Source organism: Adiantum capillus-veneris, chromosome 5 (assembly GCF_014529385.1).
Source record: "Adiantum capillus-veneris isolate H3 chromosome 5, ASM1452938v2, whole genome shotgun sequence".
In the NCBI taxonomy this organism is placed as follows: domain Eukaryota; kingdom Viridiplantae; phylum Streptophyta; class Polypodiopsida; order Polypodiales; family Pteridaceae; genus Adiantum; species Adiantum capillus-veneris.
In genome coordinates this window covers 59,819,188-59,842,411 of record NC_140935.1, presented here as the reverse complement: position 1 = coordinate 59,842,411, position 23,224 = coordinate 59,819,188, and the positions used below count along the sequence as shown (strand labels likewise).

General features: G+C 45.8%; 1 protein-coding gene across 1 annotated transcript; it reads left to right on the top strand.

Moving 5' to 3' along the window:
• Window positions 1-180: 180 nt before the first annotated feature.
• On the top strand, window positions 181-22,843 carry PEX6 (peroxin 6). Its single transcript, XM_086512268.1, has 16 exons — window positions 181-592; window positions 731-1,372; window positions 1,499-1,742; window positions 1,827-1,968; window positions 2,044-2,242; window positions 2,348-2,587; window positions 3,385-3,675; window positions 3,770-3,841; window positions 3,927-4,013; window positions 4,103-4,225; window positions 4,317-4,427; window positions 21,505-21,543; window positions 21,621-21,742; window positions 21,885-22,029; window positions 22,148-22,210; window positions 22,325-22,843. Exons 1-16 carry the CDS (start codon window positions 344-346, stop codon window positions 22,463-22,465), a joined length of 2,910 nt encoding a protein of 969 aa, XP_086368394.1. The 5' UTR covers window positions 181-343; the 3' UTR covers window positions 22,466-22,843.
• The last annotated feature ends 381 nt before the right edge of the window (window positions 22,844-23,224 follow it).

The following is a 23,224-nucleotide window of genomic DNA, read 5'->3' as shown; positions in this document are numbered from 1 at the left end:
ACCTCTTCTAGCCAGCTCACAAGCTGCATGTCCAATCGGAATGCTTGCTTTCTGCTCCCACTAGTAACAACCTCTTCTTTGCCTCACGTTTCTCGGCTAGCCATGATATGTGCTCAATTGCTCGGACATGCTGGCCCTTGTGCTAGAGAGAGAGAGAGAGGTGCCTTGATGTTATTGTCAATGGCCAAAACGCCCTTCCAATTTTGTAGCGGGAGCAACACGTGGCGCCCTCTGAACCCGGCCGAGTGAATTCTGTGCTCATCAGTTTGCTGTCTTATTTCAAAGCAACGTCCATCAGAGTGCGATCAAAGCAACAGCAGGAGGACGGGAAGAGAAGGAGAAGATGGGTCGCAGGAGGGAGCCGCTGATTTTGCAACGTACTGCAGACGTTCTTTCAAGCTTTGAATGCAGACTCAGCGGCAATGAAGCGGTAAGGCCTGAACCGCAGGCGCTCCTTCTGCAGGCTGGTCTTCTTCACCCATCCTCCGACCTCAATCATCTTCGAGCCAGATATACAGACTTGGATGAAGCTAACATTGTGGGCCTCTCCGTGGCGACCTTGAAGCGCCTTGCCCTTTGTTCTGGTTCATGGGTGAGCATCCCTCTCTCATCCCTCAAAACACACACACACACACACACACGTCTATTATGCATCTACGTGTACATACATACATGTTTACGTATGTGTCTCTGTTTGCCCTTCAAATATGTGTTTGCCTTTTCTATGTAGGTGATGGTAAGGCATGTTCTGACAGAGGTTGGAAGGCCTGCAAAAATAGTGGCATTAGATCCTCCACATATGGCAATAGAGGACTGCCAAGGCCATGAAGATGCTGCATATGAAGACACGGAAAATTGGTTATGCTTTTTACCAACAGTCACATTACCATCCATCAAATTCTCGACCTTGAGAGGCGACGTCGCATACCTGTCTACCATGCTGGCATTCAACCTAGGCCTTCACATTACTTGGCTTCACCAGTGGTTATCATGCCACTGCAGTGACAAGTCACAAAAGTTATGTTTGGAGGCATCGTTGTTGGCAGATTCAAAGGTGGATGTGTATCCGTTGTGGAAGCTGGTCCCGCCTCGCTCTAATTGTTTTTTAGAGAGTGTTGCTGAGGAAAATGTGCCTATCAAGGAAGCTCCTCTCAAACATGCCTTCCATGTGCGAGTAGGTCACGTTAAAGTTCCTGCATCAGAATTTACAGAGTTTCATACTGAGGACTTGCAAGATGTGCTTCAAAATTATTTCAAGCGTAGCAGAGTCCTTGCTAGAGGCGATCTGTTTAGTGTGCGCGTCCTTGTCAATGGAAAGAAGGACCAGAGACTATTCAACAACACAAGTGAGGAACGCATAGTCTATTTCAAGGTTTTACTTCTTACTCTTGAGGTGCTCTTTGGTGGTAGCTACTTGCATCATTGCATGTACATGTCCAATGTTTCGTTTCAAGCTAATGCATGACTTTTAAGGTTCTCTAGAAATTTGCCTGGGCAGGTTATTGCAATGGAACCAGAGATGGAACCTTTTCTTTTGGTAGATTGCAACCAAAGTGCCTTGGCCTTGGTAGACTCGGTACCTTCTCGAGTGCCACCTTCATTGATGACAGGGACTTCAAGCAGGAGGCCAGTAGCTTATATGACACCTACAATTGATCAATTGGCACGTGTTCTAGCTCCTCCGCTTTTTACCACTCCTTCCCTACCCTTAAAAACGGCAGTTCTCCTGATCGGCCCTGCAGGTGTTTTTCATTAAGTTTTTTGAGTATCATACTAATACTTGAATCTAAATGGCTGTTTCAATTGTGTCATTGTGACAAATCTAGGGTGTGGAAAACGCACAATGGTAGAATTTGCAGCAGAAGCGATTGGTATGCATGTAGTAGAATACAATTGCTATGAGCTGCTGGGACCAACAGATGGGAAAACTGCTGCTGCACTCAGCGAAGCATTTGAGGTGGCAAGAAGGTAAATTTTGTGAGTTTGCTGCACCCCCATTTAGTTTGTTGCACACTGAGTGGAAATATTGGTCTTGCTGTACAGGTATGCTCCGGCTGTCTTACTTCTGAGACGCTTTAGGGCCCTGGGGAAGAATACCAACCCCGGGTCCCTATCTGACGGTGCGGGGGCAGTTTCAAGGGTGGTCACTGTTCTTGAAGAAGCCATAAGCCAGAACCTAAAAGCAGCATTGAATGAAGCTGATGGACTCTCTACAGAAAATGGAGTCTTGAGTCATGATCATGTTTGTATTGTTATGGCTTAGCTTCCTTTTCTATTTCATATGCGTGTATCGTCTCATTTGATAGCATATTTCAAAAAATAATTCTGATTTTGAGAATGTTTGCAGTTCAGACTTCACTTTAAAGAGCATAGACCAGGCCTTGTTCTTGTTGTTGCTGCTGCAGAAAGCACTGAGGGGATGCCTCCCCTTTTGCGTAGATCTTTTACCCATGAATTCAAGTTGCAGCCTCCAGATGAGCAACAGCGGTCTCACCTTCTCCATCAGTTTCTTCATCTTAGCAACCAGTGTACAGATGCTCTTTTGCAAGAAAAGAGTGGAGGAAAGGCTCGAAATCAGACAATCAAGGTACTAGAAAAAACCTTCATTTGTCTGAGTCGTAAACATATCTGAGGTTGTCAAGCTCAACTTTGGTATAGGGCCTATTTAGAAACATGTGTAGCATTAAGGAATGTTTTCAGATTGTGCTTTATTGATCTAAATACCTTTGTTTTTCTATCAGTTCGCTTATGTCCTTTTTCAGTAAATTGATATCACCATTCTGTATTGCAATCCACATTTTCCTTGTTCTGACATTCATTTTTATATGAGTGTTTTCTTTAGACATTCTTCCATTGTTGCATGCCCTTCTATGATTTTTTTTGCAAATATTTTATTACTTTGTCTTTTTTGTCATTTGGTATGTGCTTTTTGTCTTTTTGAAGTTTGACACTCTTGCATCTTCAAATCTTATTTTCACCCCAGTTGAATAGGTAGCTTTAGTGGTTTAGTTCTTATGTTCTTGAGGCATATAAAAGGTTGATTTTAGAGAGCTTTTACTATAAGTCCTGTGTTGCCTTTCTTCTGTTCATTTAGTTGATTGTCACCTATTACCAAAGGGAGAAACATTCCAACACTAGGATGTTCAGTTAGTCAACGCTGTCCAACTATAGCTTGTACCATAAATTGCTTTACACTGTTCTTGGTTTCGTACTCACAAGTCAAAGAAACTAATAATTAGTCTGTTGAAGGTGTTGGTGTGTTCTGCTCGTCTCCTTGGTTTTCTGGACATATTATATTCTGGGCAAGAATTTTGGAGTGTTATCATGTTCTCAAATGGACAGTTTTGTCTTCCTTAAAATCATGCTCATTATTAACTGTGCTAGGAGTGCCAATTGGAAAGAATGGCAAAGAACATAGCTTCACAAACTGCTGGCACTGTGCCAAGAGATTTGCAAGCTATTGCGGCGGATGCTGGTGCATGCATGCTTGCCAAAAAGATAGAGCACTTTGATGAGGAAACTTGCAGCTCCTTACAGGAAGATCCTGAAGGACAACAAAATTGTGAGATTCAAAAAGAGGAAGATGAAAATGTAGTGGAACTAAGTGCTGCAGTTGTCGAAAAAGCTTTTGAACGTTTCAAGTCAAGGATGGCATCAGAGCTTGGTGCCCCCAAGGTAGGTATCCACATGATTTCTAAAATGTGCATGTACTATTTCAATCATTCAATTTTAGTTATTCACAATCATATCAAAAATTGGAACTGGTCAGGTGCCGAATGTAAAATGGGAAGATGTGGGAGGTCTTGAAGATGTCAAGAAAGCAATATTAGACACTGTGCAGGTACTATCAAGTTTATAAAACTTTTCAGACTACTTTGTCCTTATACAATGGATACTCACTGACTTTTTTGTCAATTTTTGAATAGCTTCCGCTTCTACACAGGGACCTGTTTGCCTCAGGTTTGCGTCAGCGCTCTGGTGTTTTACTCTATGGACCTCCAGGGACAGGAAAAGTAAAGATTATCAAGAGTTTACATTCATGTGCTTTGGCTTATTGAGTCTAAACTGCATGGATGTTGCAACGTGATGAATGTGATTGCAGACATTGCTAGCTAAAGCTGTTGCAACTGAATGCTCGTTGAAGTTTTTAAGTGTGAAAGGGCCTGAGCTTATCAACATGTACATTGGAGAGTCTGAGAAAAATGTTAGGGAAATTTTTCAAAAGGTAATTGACAATCCTTCACAAAAGTTTTTTTCCAATCAAGATGAAGTGATATCAAAGGCATCAACTACTAACTGTTCTCTTATTCTGATAGGCAAGGTCAGCTCGCCCTTGTGTGATCTTTTTTGACGAGTTGGACGCCCTTGCTCCGGCTCGTGGTGCATCTGGGGACTCGGGAGGAGTTATGGATCGAGTAGTGTCACAGGTGAGTCTCACACTGACGCTTTTCCGTATTCAGTTTTCCTTTCCGTTGTAAGCTTCTGTCTTATCACAGCAGCGGAACTGCCAATCCTTGTAGTCATTGTGTTGTTGGATAGAGCCATCTGGGGTGTGTTTATCTCACCTCTGCCATCTTTCTGTAAGACATCCTTGCAACAATAGCTGGCTAATGAGGCTCTAGTATTTAATTTTAATTCATGGCTCACAAGTATTATACATCACGTTTTTCCCTGTCCTCTCTTGTCTGCTTTTTTGTTTCTGTTGCTTTTGTTTGTTCTGTTTTCTTCCCTCTTCTTTTGGTGGGCTCGGGTTGTTTGTTTGGGGTTTTGGTTATTGTTGTTGCTTGTTAGCGGCTGGTTTGTTCGGGTTGGCTAGCTGCTCTCATCTTTGCTCTCTCTACCAAGCTTCTTCAGTCGGTGTTCACCTGGATGCTGTGTTGCTCTCTCTGATGCCTCAGGCCGTATCACCTCCTCCGACACCAGAGAGTACAAGAGCCTTTAACCGACAACCCACTTAGCCTTCTGTTCCAATTGGGAGAGTTTTCAGGAACATGGTACAGTCGACTGACCTTGATCCAGTGCAACCGTCTCTGCCATCGCCGTTGCCACCGGCTCCCCCACCACCACCACCACCGCCACCACCTCGTGGGTACAATGATTGGAGCCCATATGGATATCCCTACTATCCACATCCGGGGTTTGCACCATACCAACCAAAAGGTTTTGGGGATGGTGGAACTACAGTAAGATTTTTCACTTTTTTTGGAGTGAAAGATAGAAAGAAAGCCTTGCAGTTCCTACTACAGTTTGACAATATCTATGCCTTGGGGAACTACACAAAAGAATCAACGATCTCTCAAGCTGCGGGATAATGCTATGCAGTGGTGGAGTTCAATCGCTTCCCAACCGCATGCTCCAAGGACTCAGTAGGCTTTCAAGATTATTTTTGCACAAAGCTACATGACCCCTCCCTGTTCGAAGTCTAGATTCTGTCAGAATGGGGAAACTTGAAAATGCTTGCCGCTGAAACCATGGAAGATGTTACAGGCTTGGACACTCAAGGCGAGAAATTAAAAGCAACGCACGTACAGAAATGCAAAATCATTGAACTTGGAGAGAGAGAGAGAGAGAGAGAGAGAGAGAGAGAGAGAGAGAGAGAGAGAGAGAGAGAGAGAGAGAGAGAGAGAGAGAGATGTGATGAAATGTTACATTAACGTCTTCAAATGGCCAAAATGACCTATGAGACCAATCTGTTACAAAATAGCAAGGCACGAACAAAAATGCAAAATCATTGAACTTGGAGAGAGAGAGAGAGAGAGAGAGAGAGAGAGAGAGAGAGAGAGAGAGAGAGAGAGAGAGAGAGAGAGAGAGAGAGAGAGAGAGAGAGAGAGACGGCACGACGGAGTTCTGCGTCCAAAAGCATTGGCCCTAAAGATTGGCGCCCTTCTCAATATTTCTTTATTAGCAACGGTACAACTCCCGAGGGTCCTCTGCTCTCAGACTCTGCGTCCATATGCTCTACAGAATGAGGCCCAAAGGGCTCTTATAAAGAGTACAAGGGTCGCCCAAAAGCTGTAACAAACTTGGACACCACACACCCCAAGTCTAGATTCTGTTGCAACACGAGAGAGAATCACTTAAAATACTTCACAATTTTAAAATCACAGCTCAATTTGGTTGACACGGCCCGCCGTAGTTCTGTGCCCAGAGAGATTGGCCCCAAAGACTAGCGCCCCTTTCGGTATTTCTTTTATATTAATCTTTGAGCAAAGTACAACTCTCGCAGGGTTCTCTGCTCTTAGACTCTACGTCCAGATGCCTTGAGAAGTGAGGCCCTTAGGGCTCTTTTATTCTTATAAGGGATGCCAAAAGCAGAGCCCCAAAATCAATTAAACTCAAAAGCAAAAGTTCCAAAAGCTTTAGGCTCAAAAGCATTCAACTCCTAAAAGCATGTGGCCTAAAAACTGCCCCAAAAAGCAACCAGCTCAAAATACGGAATTCCGTACAGCTGTCAACGCAAAAAGCGGGCTTGTCCGTACAGCGTGCTACGTCAGTATGTCGGCGGAAATTCCGGGGATCTGTACTGCTGCCACGTGAGCGTCCGTACAGTCAGCACACGTGTGTCCGGGCAGAACTGCCACGTCATCAATTTGTGACAAAAGCAGAGCCCCAAAAGCATCAGGTTCAAAAGCACTTCACCCAAAATCATCTCGTACAAGTGCCTAGCGGCCAACAACGCAAAACGCGAAAATCCGTACAGCTTGCCACGTCAGCACCAACAACGCAATTTTTGAAAATTTGAATAAAGGTCAAGCTTTTGATATTTAGGGTTTTAGGCTCCACAGCTGGTGTTTTGAAGTTTGTTTAGGTTTAGTCCACTTGGCCATTTCTCTTCCAGTTGGACACACCACGTCATCACTTTGACATTCCGCTCTCTTGAAAGACATCCATCAATCACATTTCCTGTCAAGGGTCTTAGATACAAATCAAGATCATTGTAGCCATTTAAAAATCACATCCAGACCACACTGGTCTTTTCATGGATGTCTTGATGTACTAAATATGTTACTATTAGATTCATATCCCTTCATTTCACATGTCAAATCAAGCAAACCATGTCCATGACTATCCTCACAAGACAATACATCCACAGAGCATGCACCTCGCAAAATCAGACACTTAGTTCATACTGAACACTGTGTTTCAATCATTCAATCTAGCCATCTCATTCTGTCTAGGACGCTTGATGCACCTAGATTACTGTGCAGTCATCTCATCCTTTCGGAACTCTTGATACACTTACACCGGTATCCAGTCATCTCATTCAGATAGACGTCTTGATGCACTAGAATCTATAACAGGCTTGGACACACCAAGCGAGAAATCAATAGCAACACATGAACAGAAACTTCATAACCACCGAACTTTGAGAGAGAGAGAGAGAGAGAGAGAGAGAGAGAGAGAGAGAGAGAGAGAGAGAGAGAGAGAGAGAGAGAGAGAGAGAGAGTTGACACGGCCTAACGTAGTTCTGTGCCCAGAGGTATTGGCCCCAAAGTCTGGCGCCCCTTTTGGTATTTCTTTTTCATTAATCATTGCAAAGTACAACTCTCGAGGGGTCCTCTGCTCTCAGTCTCTGCGTCTAGATGCCCTGAAGAGTGAGGCCCCTTGGGCTTATTTATTCTTACAAGGGATGTCCCAAAAGCATAGCCCCAAAAGCTTCTAAACTCAAAAGCAATTAGTCCCAAAAGCAACTGGGCAAAAATTTGCCAAAGAAAGCAGCTAGCGCAATTTGCAAAAATCCGTATAGGCTGCCACATGAGCACGTGTCAGCGCAAATCGCAAGGGTCCGTACAGTTTGCATGTCAACATGCCGTACACTACCGCGTCAGCAAGCCCGTCCGCGAAAGAAAATGCCACGTCATCGTTTTGTGACATACCCCCTCTTGAAAGAACGGTATCGCCCTAGATTACGCCTGCAAAACAGACAGAGGCCATAAACGAGTTTAATAGACACTGACTCTAAGTACCGACGCACTAGACAATACACATCTAGCACTTGCACTAAGAGACACAGTCAGTGCACATTCACATCAAATTAATGACATAAAAATTGATTCCAGATCTAAGACGATGATTCCGTGCAACGTATTTAGCAAACGCATCTAGATCCACATAGGACCTCACTGATGTCGGATTCAACTAATCCTTATTGCGATCATGTCTGTAGATTCTCAAGTCCATGATTCCTTGCAACATTTTAGCAATCGCATCTAGATCTACAAAGGACCTCATCGATATCCGATCAACTAATCCTTATTGTGATCATGTCCATAGTCTCACAAGACCGGTCATTCCGGTTGCAAACCTGCACTCAACACAATCACATGAGTGAGCACAAAAATCCGATTCCTTTTTGGGAATTCCCATTTCGAAGTACTTCTTTCCTAAAGTCATCCAACAGAATATTGCCGGCACATCAGTATCCCTGAAGTCCAAAGGGAAAATAGTGACTTTATTCCATCCAGGCAATTTGTGACAAAGGAGCGGAGTAACTCCCCTCTTGTGCAGTCTAGCCTGCACCAGATTCAACCCGCTCATCTCCGTGAACTCTTGGAATAGCCAAAGCTAGACCAAAAGCGTCAAGGTAAAGCTGAAAATTGCTGGACAGCAGTGTTTTTGTCACCTCGCAGTTGTGTTTTTGGGTGGACAGCAGCCTCTTGGCTTGTGTTTTTCACAGAGGATGAAGTTACGTCTTGCCAAGACACCTTTCTGTGGTGGTCCATGCGGTCTCTCAGTGACTGCTGCAGTACACGGTATCTTCGACATCGGCTTGATCATACACGGGCGTACGATCCTTGGGAGATCCATTCATTCTAGCCATCATTTGGCGGTTGCGCACTCCAAAGGAGGTGGTGACTTGTGGTTTGCTATGGACACGCCTATGCACTCAGCAGAGGAGTTCACACGAGATATGGGCATGCTCATGGCACATGGGATTCTGACATTCCTAGAGAAGACACCACTATATTTGGTGGACAGACACTTACCACTTGACCTCGACACGTCAGATTACTTTCTTACACAAGAGCATCTACATGGACTTAGGGAGAGGATCTTGGATCTCTTCTTCGACAGGTTCATTGCTTGGATCTACAGACTGGAGTGGGACTTCAGTGCTTTGGACTCTCTTGGAGAGTTTACCCGCAAGATGCGGGAGATCAAGCATCCTGCGACTACATCCGGAGTCACCCAGAGCCTGGCTTGGATGGTAGTGTAGTTGCTCTTCTACACTCCTGATCATTTGGATTGCTATCTTTAGAGTTACTTACACTCACCCTCGGTAACCGTACAACAGACTTATCCCCCGACCTAGGCAGAAGGTCACTCCCAGATCATTCACATTGAAGTTTCGGAGGACGTTTACGACGCAGATTGCTACATCTGGCCTTCCTAAAGTTTTATGCAGCTTAAGTCACCTGACCACACTAGGCTGCAGGCTCATGCATTGACAGGCTTCCGGTCATTCTCATAACGGTTCCTGGGCTTCCACATTTTCTCCAGACGGTTTGACTACATACACCACAACTCCTATTGGGCAGGACGCTTGCAGGTCTATTGGCAATTCTTTTACGACAAGGAGTTGTTTTCACACTCACTTCGGGACCTTCACGCAGTATCTTCACCGTGTATCGGCGACGTACAATAGTTTGCTACACTGCTCGTGACAACACTTTACCATGGAGATTTCTTGGCGGTTGGGACACCCCATACTGTTGCAGACATCTTCATCATTTGCCTCACATCTTCGGCTTCATACGGTTTGTTCAATATCAGGTGCTGAGAGGAGGTGTTAGATTTACACCACTCTGCTAGATTCACAGGTCTAGGGCATACTTGTACGGCTGGGTGGCCACCCATAGTCTAGGTTGTACCTGGTCCGACCGCTCGAGTTTGGGGCCAGCCGCCCACCTTTGTGCGGATGCCCTCATATATTTCCATATATCATTTTATTGTTGGGTTGTGGGGAATTTTTCCAGGCATTGCCCTACCTCCCCTTGGGCACCTATTTATGGGGCCAGGGGGGTATCCACTTCCATTATCTGCTGTATTGGCTCTTCTGCTCATGGTAGTCATGGGAGGCTGATCGCCCCCTCTTCACCATATCTTGCGTTTGTGGTCCCCTCTCTCTCTCTCTCTCTCTCTCTCTCTCTCTCTCTCTCTCTCTCTCTCTCTCACGCGTCCGCACACATGCACTCTTACATGATGTCCCTCTAGTGAAAATATCCTCAAAAGCACCCACATTAAGGCGTAGGGATCCATTACAGTTCCAAGTAGCAACTTTGACTGTGTTCCCATAGGTCTCGCACCGTCAAGCGGAGCATCGCTCCAATATCACCACTCTTCTGCCCCAATAAAAAGCAATCTTTCCCTTCTCCCTTGCCGCTATAATATTTGGCATTACCTCCTGCATATGGGCCATCTGCTGTTAGGTGCAACGGAATGAATGTTGTATTTTCTCAAGATTAGTGATCTTTATTGCTCAAGGTTCCTTTTAGTTCTTAGGGAAAGAGAGAGCTTTCCGTTTGTAGAGTGCTGTGGTCACGAACAAAGTGAGTGGATATTGTGCGTGCAAATGAATGAGAGTGAGAGAAGGAGAGAGAAGAGAAACGACACCGAGAGGTTGTAAAACCCTCCTCCGAAGGCCCCACTCTCGTCGGCGAGAGTGGTCTACTTTGATTGCACAAAGGTGTACAATGCGTATGCAATGGACTGATGCAACTTGGTCTATGCCGACGACGACGACGACGATGACGATGACGACGATGATGGCTGAAATTTGAGATCTTCTAATCGCTGAATTTCGAGACTGTTTCGGTGGCTGAAAATGACTGTTTTGGCTGCGTTTTCTTGGCTGAAAAATGAGGTTTCTTAGGGCTGAAAACTGATGGTCTTTACGGGCTGAATCTGCTACACTTTAGGTGAATGATGCCGGTCTTAATTTGCTGCTGAAATCCAAAAACGCCAGGGGCTGAAATTGGTCCTTCTATCGCCGGGGTTCTGCAAATGCAAAAACGCTAGGCTGATCTGCTGTGTCGTGATGACGTCGGGGCTGATCTGCTGTGCACAAATTGCCAAGGCTGATCTGATGCAAAAACGCTAGGTCTTCTGTGGAGAAAACGCCAGAGTAGTCGTGGGGGTTGGTCTTGCTGAGAAGTTGCCTGTTGAGCAAGGTGCTCCTGCTGCCTCTTTTGCCATTTAGTGCTAACTTGGGTTTGCTTATATATTAACTTAGCAAAATTGCCCTACCTACTTTTGTTGGAAAGTCACTTAAAAATAATAAGTGAAAATAACCAATAAATAGGAAAATAGGCTAAATGCACTGGAAAATTCCCCTAAATGATGCTAATGGATTCTGATGGGAATTCCAATGATCATGCTGTGTGCAACCGGAGGATATGCATCTATGCTAAGTGACTGGGCATGCACGGTCTACGAATAGACTCACAAAAGTGCCAGATCAGTGCTAATCTAATTGACTTGGCTGACGGGAACCTTGCTATGGTGTAGCTTGTCCACGAACACATAGGGTTGGGATGTGTCACGTGACATCCTCTCCTTTTCAAAGTGAGGTACTGGGACCGAACTGTATAGCGTCGAGGGAGATCGCCAACAGCCTCCGGAATCCTGGAAGGGACTCTTCGCCAGCCCACTCTGATGTGTGGGTCGTGCGGTACTTGAACTTCATAAAGGTCTGCAACGCTTGCTTCTTTGGGCCGCGCCGAAAGCGACACAAAGTCTTCTGAATCTCCTTTCTTGGTTCAACTTCGTCTAGAGTCCCGCTTCTTTCGTCTTCAAGAATCTCCATGGCTGAAAATTCCTGAAACAATCTCCAACACAAAACCATCAACATACCCATTCCATGTATAGTGAAGGAAAAAAATCTTGTCTTCTCTAAAGACTGTGTATGCAATGTAGATGAACATAGAGACGGAGTTACAACCCGTTCATCAAACACATGCAAACAATGCGGTCGAATCTTTTCTGTTTGATCGAAATCAATCAACTATGGCAAATCACAATGGAAATGCCCATGCTTGGTGCTCATACTGTGATGTGCTCTTTCGGAAACTGTCATGCCACGGAAGAAACATGGAATGTGACTTCCTGACATACAAACTTTTCAACTTTTCATGAACAATCCGCATACATTCGTGCTCATCCATGAGAGAAACGTGCTCAACATACAATATGTCATGCCTAGGAAAAGGGATCACATAACGATGCTGACTAAAATACAGGAAACCTTCACGAATGAAACACTCGAACAATGCGTCCGTACCAATCATGCGAACACATAATACTTCTTGTGAGGGTTCTTTGGACCAAGGCTCAAGAGCCAAGATTGCTTCTTCGGGATCTATTGAATCGTCTTGTGGGGGATCTGTGGACCTCGACTCGAAAGCCAAGATCGATTCTTGGTGATTGATCGAATCTACAACGAGGTTAGCTTCGCTAGAATAAGCATCAACTAACACATCATCCTTGTGAACAATCACATCTTCTTCATGCAACTCATCATGCTTGTGAGAAATCACATCTTGATCATGCAAATCATCATGCTTGTCATTGTCATCCAAATCATTATGCAAATCATTAGCATCCAAATCATCATGCTTATCATTGTGCTTCAAATCATCATGCAAATCATTATCATTCAATTCATCATGCTTCTCATCATGCAAATCATTATCAATCAAATCATCATCATGCTCCACACAATCATGCAAATCTTGTGTGTCATGCTTTGGAGAAGAAGAGACCGAGAGAGTCTCCTTTTCCCGATTCTGGTGCATTTGTGCCAGAGATGGAGAAAAGAGTCGCAACATCTCTTTGTTCTGTTGATCGCTCTGTTCTTTGAGGGCTTTGTTCTTACGATCAAATTCTGCTTGTCTTGCTTGGTTCTCTGCTTGTTTGCGTTCCATTTCTTTGAATTCACGATCCAATGTGGCTTGTCGTTCTTTGGCTTCCAAGCGTGCTTGCTCACGCTCACGCGCTATGGCTGCCATTCTTACTGCATTTCTTGCTTTGCGTTGTAAAGTCTGTTCCATAAACAACAGTTCCAACTCCTCCATTGGAGTTAGTGCAATCAGTGTTGTAGATGGGGAAGAGTAAGAAAAACCTCCTGGTGGGGAAAATTCTTCTTGGCCTCTCTCATGCTCATCGCCTCCAAGCGAAGTATCCATTCCGCTTCGAGTGATGACCATTCTGCAATCGTGGGTTCTTAAGTTCACGAGGAACTTGGGTTCTTGGGGTTCTTGAGGTCCTTGATTCGTGAGAATCTAGGGTTCTTGAGGTTCTTGGGGTCCTTGATTCGTGAGAATCTTGTGGTTCTTGAGGTTTTCTTTCGCTTGCAAATCGCGTTGAAGAAGGATGTTCTCTTCACCCGAGTTCTACTCTTTTCTGCGGGCGCACCCCTTGGTGGCTTTGCGCTCACACCAAGGTTGCTTTTTCCCACCTCACGTCGATTGGGTGGCCGCTAAGTGCACGGTCCGCTCTCAATGAGTGAAAAGAGACACAAGGGGAGGCTGGACAAGCCCTTCTTTCTTGGGATTCCTGTCACTCTTCAACAAAACACGATTAGGAATCGCCACGCCCAAGTAAACTTGGGTTCGTGCGATCACAACAAGCAAAAAAATTCTTGTGGTTCTTGTGGTTATTTCCTTGAGTAATGCAGAACACTTCCAAAGCTCTGATACCAATGTTAGGTGCAACGGAATGAATGTTGTATTTTCTCAAGATTAGTGATCTTTATTGCTCAAGGTTCCTTTTAGTTCTTAGGGAAAGAGAGAGCTTTCCGTCTGTAGAGTGCTGTGGTCACGAACAAAGTGAGTGGATATTGTGCGTGCAAATGAATGAGTGAGAGAAGGAGAGAGAAGAGATACGACACCGAGAGGTTGTAAAACCCTCCTCCGAAGGCCCCACTCTCGTCGGCGAGAGTGGTCTACTTTGATTGCACAAAGGTGTACAATGCGTATGCAATGGACTGATGCAACTTGGTCTATGCCGATGACGACGACGACGATGACGATGACGACAATGATGGCTGAAATCTGAGATCTTCTAATCGCTGAATTTCGAGACTGTTTCGGTGGCTGAAAATGACTGTTTTGGCTGCGTTTTCTTGGCTGAAAAATGAGGTTTCTTAGGGCTGAAAACTGATGGTCTTTACGGGCTGAATCTGCTACACTTTAGGTGAATGATGCCGGTCTTAATTTGCTGTTGAAATCCAAAAACGCCAGGGGCTGAAATTGGTCCTTCTATCGCCGAGGTTCTGCAAATGCAAAAACGCTAGGCTGATCTGCTGTGTCGTGATGACGCTGGGGCTGATTTGCTGTGCACAAATTGCCAAGGCTGATCTGATGCAAAAACGCTAGGTCTTCTGTGGAGAAAACGCCAGAGTAGTCGCGGGGGTTGGTCTTGCTGAGAAGTTGCCTGTTGAGCAAGGTGCTCCTGCTGCCTCTTTTGCCATTTAGTGCTAACTTGGGTTTGCTTATATATTAACTTAGCAAAATTGCCCTACCTACTTTTGTTGGAAAGTCACTTAAAAATAATAAGTGAAAATAACCAATAAATAGGAAAATAGGCTAAATGCACTGGAAAATTCCCCTAATTGATGCTAATGGATTCTGATGGGAATTCCGATGATCATGCTGTGTGCAACCGGAGGATATGCATCTATGCTAAGTGACTGGGCATGCACGGTCTACGAATAGACTCACAAAAGTGCCAGATCACTGCTAATCTAAACTGACTTGGCTGACGGGAACCTTGCTATGGTGTAGCTTGTCCACGAACACATAGGGTTGGGATGTGTCACGTGACATCTGCGAGAGGGTGAGGTCATCTCCGAGGAAGATGCCTGTCTTCTTAAGAGTCGGTCTCTTCTCCAGAAAGTCTTTTTTCGATTCCATGGAGGGGAAACGAAGGATAAGTGCCCTTTCTTTCAAGGTTTCCATATTGCTGCCATTTTTCTTACTGCCCACTCTCCAAGCTCTTGTATGTGTTGGCTCGTTAACCCCCATCATAGTCATAAGTTCTTTTACTTCCTCCTCCACCTTATCTTTGTCTTTAAATTCTCACATGTGAGGCATGCACATGTCTTCTTTGTTCCTCTTCTAGTGTAATGGTAGGTGTGAACGTTGCTTCTTTGCCTTTCCCTTTCTTGGCAACCTCGATCCATTTCTCGGCCTCGTCCACTTTCTGTTGAGTCTTTGTGATAACATCCACCGAAGAAGAAGTCATTTTTTTGTGTTGTTCCTCCCCCTCTTTGATGGCCCGCACTTGCTTTTTAATCGTGTGTAGTTTTCCAATTACTGAGGGTTGAAGCTCTCCCTCTTCAAGTGTGTTGCGTGATTGCACTTCTGCAAGTTTCTTCTTGAGTAATGCAATCTCCACATCTTGGGCAGTCACACGACTTTCAACTGTGTTTATCTTGCTTTCTTGGGTCGAGACTCGACACACGTTCTTCAAGCTTCTTTATTGTGCCCAGGAGGTTGCAAATAATTTTGTTAATGACTTCGCCCATTTCTTCTTTGCATTTTTGAATGGCCTGCTCCAGGGGGTCGTCCTTGTCAACCTGATTCTTCATGTTCGAGAAGCAGAATGGAGGAGTGAGAGGTAGAGAGGAAAAAAGAGTGGAGAAGACCATACTGTGCAGATACGTGTTTCCACATTATGTATACATGCGTATTGCGCTCCCACATCACGCATACATGCTTATGCCACACCCATCTACATTCTCCATCTACATTCTCTGCAAATCTGAAATTACTGAAGATTTGAAAATCTCTGCCCTTCAGAGGCTCTGAAAATCTGAAAAGCTGAAAATTCTGAAAAATTTTCTGTCCCGAAATTACTGAAATTGTGAATTTTTGCAGAAATTTGAAAATTTTGAAAAATTCCACCTGCTAACAGTTTCGGCCTGAGAGAGAGAGAGAGAGAGAGAGAGAGAGAGAGAGAGAGAGAGAGAGAGAGAAATGTTATATGTATTAACGTCTTCAAAAGGCCAAAGTGACCTATGAGAGAGAGAGAGAGAGAGAGAGAGAGAGAGAGAGAGAGAGAGAAATGAAATGTTATATTAACGTCTTCAAAAGGCCAAAATGACCTATGAGACCAAAAAGTTACAATTGGTGAATCTGATACCATGTCTGAGTACAGAAATTACCAGGTTACAAAGTTACCAAGTTACAAAGAACTAACACTAAAACACTAAGGCACTAAGGAGAAAGGGAATAAAAAGGGGGGGGGGGGGGGGGAGGGGGGGGTTTGTGGGTTCAGATGAAATCTCTCATCGGTTGCTGTCGGATCTCATCGACTTCCTCCATGGTCAGAACTCTGGTTGGGCGTCTTGCATGTCGAGCTAGAGTGATCTGTATCTTCTGTTGCAACCTTCGTCGGTAGTGGGAGACCCCCCGAGGTCGTGGATGTCTGGATCTGCCACACACAGAGAGAGAGAGAGAGAGAGAGAGAGAGAGAGAGAGAGAGAGAAATGAAATGAAATGAAATGTTATACTAACGTCTTCAAAAGGCCACAGTGACCTATGAGACCAGAAAGTTACAAGGTGGTGGATCTGATACAAAGTCGGAGTAACAAAATAACAAAGCCACAGTACAAAACAAAGATATATACTATGGGATCCTAGATTGGTCGATGTGAACTAAGCAAAAAACTAAGCTAAAACTTAAGCAAAAAATGGGCGGCTTGTTGGGATAGCTGAATCACAAGAGATCTAGCATCGGTCGTTGGCGAATCTCATCAATTTCCTCCATGGTTAGTAGTCTGACCGGGTGTCGTGCATGCCTGGCCAGCGTGCTCCGAATCTTCTGACGTAGCCTCCGTCGATGCTGTGTAGTCCTCCGCAGTCGTGGGCGCCTGGATTTCCCCAGTTCAATCGCTAGGTCGATCAGTGTGCCTCTGGTGTGGGACGGAGGGGAGCTCTGCTGTGGGAGTGGTTCTTGTGGTTGTCCCGTGTCTGCTCTGAAGAAGTCTGTGATCCGTCTTTGAGACTGGCTAGCCTCGCCATTCATCAGGCTATCTCAGTGTCTGCGCAGCTCGAGCAAGAACAAACCCAGGCATCTCTGATCTTCGTATCCCATGACTCTTGAGAGTGGTCCAAAACCCTCTCTGAACAAGCAATGGAGGCGGCCTCGTATCTCGTAGTAGACGGGGCAGCGGCATGTATAATGCAGCTCTGTCTCAGGTTCCATGTCACACAAGGGGCATGTCCTGGCCTCTGTTGGTACTCCGCTGTATCTCCCAGTCTCAATCCGCAGCTGGTGAGAAGATGTGCGTAACTGGCCAATAGCGCATCATATCCCATGAGACAAGTGGGTATCCATGTATTTGGGTCTCGTCACAAAACCATCTTCCGTAAGCTGGAGAAGGTGGTCTCTGTAGAAAGCCATCTTCGTGCCCAATTCTTGTGCTGGTTGTATCCATGTCCTCCTGGTGTCTAGCTGGGTCAGGTCTTGGCGGATGAGCTTAGTGATCTCTGACTGTGTAAGAGTGAGAGATGGTGCATCCAATGAGTACTGGAATGGTGGCAGCTTGTCTATGCTGAACCCATGCGCCTGAAACCATGATGTCATCTCCCCATACCAGCATGTTGTATCTCCTTGTATGGCTAACTGTCGAGAGGACTCAAGTGCTATGCGAGCATATCTGTCTCTAGGAAGTTCCCATGTGCGGTTTATGAAGGAGACTGATCTGGTGAGCGCCTCCACCACTAGTGGGGGGGCCGCTAGCTCTGCTCGGATAATGGCCCGTGGTACTGATGCCTTGGCTCTAATGAGCCGCGAGATCATAGAGACGAGAGGTTTCTCCATGTTCCCCCATCCGTCTGTGCGACCCAGCCTCCCGTGGTGATCCAATGAAGGTCCCCATATCTCAGCTCCATAGAGCAATGCTGAAGCCACCGAAGTGTCAAAGAGCCAGAGCTTCGTCCGGGGCTCCTGAAACTGAACCTGCGAGCACATCTTCTCCAATCTACCCAATGCTGCGTGGGCTCTAGTCAGTCTGGTCTCTGCTGCTCTTCTGAGTGAGAATGCAGGTCCGCTAAAAACCACTCCAAGGTAAGTGTAAGCGTCTGTGTACTCCACAGTCTCCTGGCCGTATGTGAATGTAGGTGCTGACCTCCTGATCCACTGTGGGGTGGTATTAAACACCATAACCTTGGTTTTACCAAGGTTGACAGACAAACCACTTTCGTGGGCAAACGTATGCAAAGCATCCAATTGACGTTGCATTCCCTCTGGGGATTCAGAGATCAACACTATATCATCAGCATATAACAAAAGTGGAATCCATGTCCCTGCCAACTGTGCACCTCTATCCCCATCGCTCTCAATGTAGTCGGAAACCTCATCCACATACATACCGAAAAGAGTAGGAGAGAGCGGGCAGCCCTGCTTCACCCCAATAGTGGAGTGGACCGGTGTAGAAAGTCCCTCTGGGGTGCGTACATGCCCTACTACTGATCTGTACAATGCCATGATCCCCCAAATGAGCTTTGTGGGTACTCCCATTTCCTGTAGTCTGCGCATCAATCTAGCTCTGGGTATTGTGTCAAAAGCTTTGCGGAAGTCCACAAAGCTACAATAGATCCGTCTCCGATGAGATCTGCCTTCCTCGATGATGGCCCTGAGTGTCAAGATATGGTCAAGAGTAGGAAGCCTCTCCTGAACCCTGCCTGCCTAGTTGCACGCATTCCTTCCATCTCTGCCCATCTACTCAGCTGTTGCTCAAGAATGGATGCATACATATTACAACCGTGCCAGTGTGTGCCCAATCATAATAGTGCGATAATTCCCAAGCTCCATGGGGTCTCTTGACTTGAAGATATGTATGATCGTAGATAGGCTCCAAGTGTCTGGTAGGCCCTCACACATGGCACGGTTAGCCATAACTGCTAGAAGCTCTGCCATCATGGTCATATGCTCTCCCAGTCCTCATCGTGTCAATAGCTTTCTTCACCATCTTAGCGGTGAAAAAAACACATCTATGTGGGCATGGATCGGGGGGGTTGGGGAGGGGCGGCTGTCCAGGTACTGTGTACGAAGATGATGCGTACTGACCCCAGGTCTTTGTGGAGGAAATAGCAGGGGGAGGGGGACTGCTCATGAAAGAGCCGCCACGCCTCACGCGAGTCCTGACTCAAGAATAGCTGATATAGATCTTGCTTGAGTCGAGCCAAAAAAGCCCTCTTCTTCCGCCGCACCAGGCGTCGGAAGTCAATCTGTGACTGTCTGTGAGTGACGTCCCCCAAAAGCACCTCCCTTTGAAGTCTGGCTCTAGTCTCACGGCACTCCTCATCGTACCAGCTGTTCTCAGGCATGCTCCCTGATCGGCGGCTCTGCTGAGGCTGGGTGTGTGGGTATGCTTCTACTACTGCATCATGTAATGTCTGTGTCAGTATAGTAGTTAGCTCCTCCAGAGGTCGCCCCGGGTCCTCAGTGCATAGGCGTCTGTAGATCCCGTCCATGTATACAGAATCCGTCTCCCGTGTGAATGTGTAGCGAGTGGGGGCTGCTACCCGTGGCCTGTGTGCTACATTGAACTGGAAGGAGATGGTCATCGATACCAGAGCATGATCCACTGCCACCCTGACCGGTCTGGGCCCAACTGTGAGATCCTGGATACTAGAGATGAGATTCGGCTGTGCCATGACATAGTCCACTGTGCTGGCTCCATGTCTGTGTGGGAAGCATGTAAAACCACCCGCAGCGGGAAATCTCTGTAGGCCGTTCAAGATGGCCAATCCATGTGCGGTGCCCACGTCTATCAGATGTCGCCCATACTCAGTATATTCCACATCGTGTAATAGTCTGGACAGGCCCGTCTCTACAATATCTAGCTCTCTTAGCATCTCCTCTGAAGTATCATAAAACACTGCCTGGTGATGGGCAGTCCTAGCATTGAAGTCCCCTAGGATGATAATGTCACCATCCGTAGAGAACTCCCATATGTCATCATCCAAAATAGAGAAAGGGGACTGTCCTCTGGGTGATGCATAAACTGATGTACTCGGGGGAAAGTAGCAAATAGCTAGGTAGAGATATTTGCTTGTCTCTGCTTTCAATCTCACCCACATGTATCTAGCCTGCTCATCCCTGCGGGCTATCTGTATCAGTGGCTGTAGATCCTCTCTAAATAACACTGCCACTCCCCCCGAGCCCCGCCCTCTGTGCTTTGAGCGTGTCTCCTGTCTGTCAGCTGTCTCCCACTTGTATCCACTGATGTGAGGCATGGATTGCCCAGGGGCCTGGTGTGTCTCAGAGTAAAAGATGATGTCTCTTCCAGTAAATCTATCCTCAAAAGCACCCACATCAAGATGCATAGATCCATTATAGTTCCAGGCAGCCACTTTGAGTGTGGTCCCATAAGTCTCGCACCGTTGAGCGTCGCTCTAGTATTACCACTTTTCCATCTCGGTAAAAGGCAATCTTGCCTTTTCCCCTTGCCGCTCTAATCCCCGGCATTACTTCCTGCATATGAGCGATCTGCGAGAGGGTGAGATCATCCCCGAGAAAGATGCCGGTCTCTTTAAGAGTTGGTCTTTTCTTCAAGAAGGACTTCTTCGCTTCCATGGAGGGAAAACGGAGGATTAGTGCTCTTTCTTTTGAGGTTTCTCCACTGCTTCCATTTTTCTTTATGTTGCCCACTTTCCATGCCCTTGTGTGCGTCGGCTCATGAACCCCCATCAAGGCTGTGAGTTCTTTTACTTCTTCGTCCACATTGCCTTTGTCTTTAAGACAGTGTCTGATTGATGATAGTGGGTGTGGACGTGGGCGTTATCTCCTTGCCTTTTCCTTTCTTGGCCACCTTGATCCATTTCTCGGCTTCATCCGCCTTCTGTTGAGTTTTGGTAAGAACATCCACCCAAGAAGTCGTCATTTCTTTGTGTTGCTCTTCTCCCTCTTTGATGGCCCGTACTTGCTCCTTGATCGTGTTGATTTCTTCGATTACCGAGGGTTGCAGTTCGCCCTCTTCCAGTGTGTTTCTTGATCGTGCTTCGGATAGATCTTTCTTGAGTGACGCAATCTCTTCCTCTTGAGTCGTGACTCGGTCTTCCAGCGTATTTATCTTGCTCTCTTGGATCAGCACGCGTCCTTCGAGAGGGGGGGGGGGGGGGAGAGAGAGAGAGAGAGAGAGAGAGAGAGAGAGAGAAGGGGGAGGGCGGCGGGGACAGTATGGCAGAGAGAGAGAATGGTCTACGCGCGCGCGGGGGGGACATCCTATGCGTAGAAGAGCAGAGGGCAGTGCGTCGGGGGGCGGCGCGTGAGCAGGGGCGGGGCTGCAGGCGGAGCGCGAGGGGGGGCGGGGCAGCGCAGGGGGGGAGAGAGAGAGAGCGGGAGCGGGAGCACGGCAGGGCACGAGGCTGCGGGAGCAGAGCAGGGCAGGGCGCGCGAGCAGCGCGCGGGGGTGCAGGGCAGAGAGAGAGAGAGAGAGAGAGAGAGAGAGAGAGAGAGAGAGAGAGAGAGAGAGAGAGAGCTCTTCTTTTGCAGATGCTTGCAGAGATTGATGGACTGAATGAAGGCCAGCAGGTGCTTGAATTTCTCATTTTAGCCCAAACCCAAGTTGCCTCTATTGTGGTTCTCAATTTTTGGTTTTGTCCTTGAAGGATCTATTTATAATCGGTGCAAGTAATCGTCCAGACCTCATAGACCCTGCCCTCTTGCGTCCCGGTCGATTTGACAAACTTCTTTATGTTGGCATTAGCACTGACGTCTCTTACAGGCAGCGGTAACTTTCTTGTGGATGATACATAAAGTGAAGTTAAGCTTCTTGCTGTAAACCTGTGTTTTTGTATTTCATTGAGTTTACCAATATTATTTGCTATTTTTCTGATATGAAGAGTATGAAAGGCCAATTTTTTCGTTACTAGGGTCTTGGAAGCTCTTACAAGGAAGTTCCAGCTTGATCAGGATGTTAGTCTGATGGATGTGGCCCAAGTTTGTCCTGTCACATTCACTGGAGCAGATTTATATGCTCTTTGTGCAGATGCTTGGATGCTTGCAGTCAAGCGACAGGTGAAACAACAGTTGCTGTTTGTAAATTCACATATAGGGAATATATTTTTTTGATGATGCTTTATAATATTGTTTACTTCATAAGTATAAGAATAATAGTAATTATTTTGGTTCTCAGACTTGCATGCAAGATTCGAATCAAGATGCAGAGATTATTGTGAGACATGAAGATTTTACAGAGGTAATCTTCTACCTTTGTGGCGTGTTTCTTTTTGGTTTTACTAAATTTTGGATCAATTCAGAATACTTGTATTTTTTATCGAGCACATTGAAGCTATCCTTGCTACATTTGTAGGCCTTACAAGACTTGACACCTTCCTTGTCTCAAGTTGAGCTCTCACGGTATGAGAGACTGCGAGTGCAGTTTGAAGGTCAAAAAGCCCTTTCATCAGCTACTCCAAAGCAAAGTGGTCCCTCCATAAACGATCTGGACTAATTAAGCAACTTCGTGGCTGTATTTCATGTTCTCTGTAATACGTGCATCAGCAAAGTGGATTGTTATTCCCCCACCAATCCCCTTTGGTCCTCTGCCGAAAAAGAAGGGATTTCCTCTTGGTCATTGTAGAATGTTAAAGAGGGGCAGCGATACACATTGAACTCCAATGTGTCCTTTGGCCTGCCCCTGAAAAAGAAAAAGGATTTCCTCTTGGTCACTATACGAAGTCATGGAGGGGCATTCAACTCCAATCTTCCCAATTTTAGCATGTGAAGGATGGGCCAATATTGTAACACATTGACTCTGTTCTACCCAATTCAAGTAAAATGGCGGTTGTAACCATTTTTTCATATGGTGCAATGAAATGAGATTCAATGAGATGCTTTGTAAAGTCTCATATTATGTTTTCAGTCATCCAATCTTTCTCACTTGCCTGTTAAATGTTTGCTTCCAGAAATTACGTTATGAGCGTTGTTCAACCTAAATTCTTGAGAAAATTTCTAATTTTTGGTCCCTTCTAATAGATATATAAAGCTGTGATATGATTTAGGAATTATGATTTTTAGGTGTTTTAGTAATATCATATTTTTTATCTTTTTAGGCGTTTTAGTATTAGTATATCGTGGCCTTTTCTTAGCAAGGTGTTAAATGTAGAAGGGTGGTGCCGGGAGGCTCTGGGCTTTTTCAGCAAATGCGAAGCCAGAGAATCTCTCCAAATGTGGTCACCTATGCTTGCATTTTGAGGGCATGTGGTCTTAT

Coding starts and splice junctions, on each gene's coding strand:
- PEX6 (XM_086512268.1), top strand. CDS start 344: ATGGGTCGCAGGAGGGAGCCGCTGATTTTGCAACGTACTGCAGACGTT. Junction 593..730: donor CCCTTTGTTCTGGTTCATGG/GTGAGCATCCCT, acceptor TTTTCTATGTAG/GTGATGGTAAGGCATGTTCT. Junction 21,743..21,884: donor GACGTCTCTTACAGGCAGCG/GTAACTTTCTTG, acceptor TTTCGTTACTAG/GGTCTTGGAAGCTCTTACAA.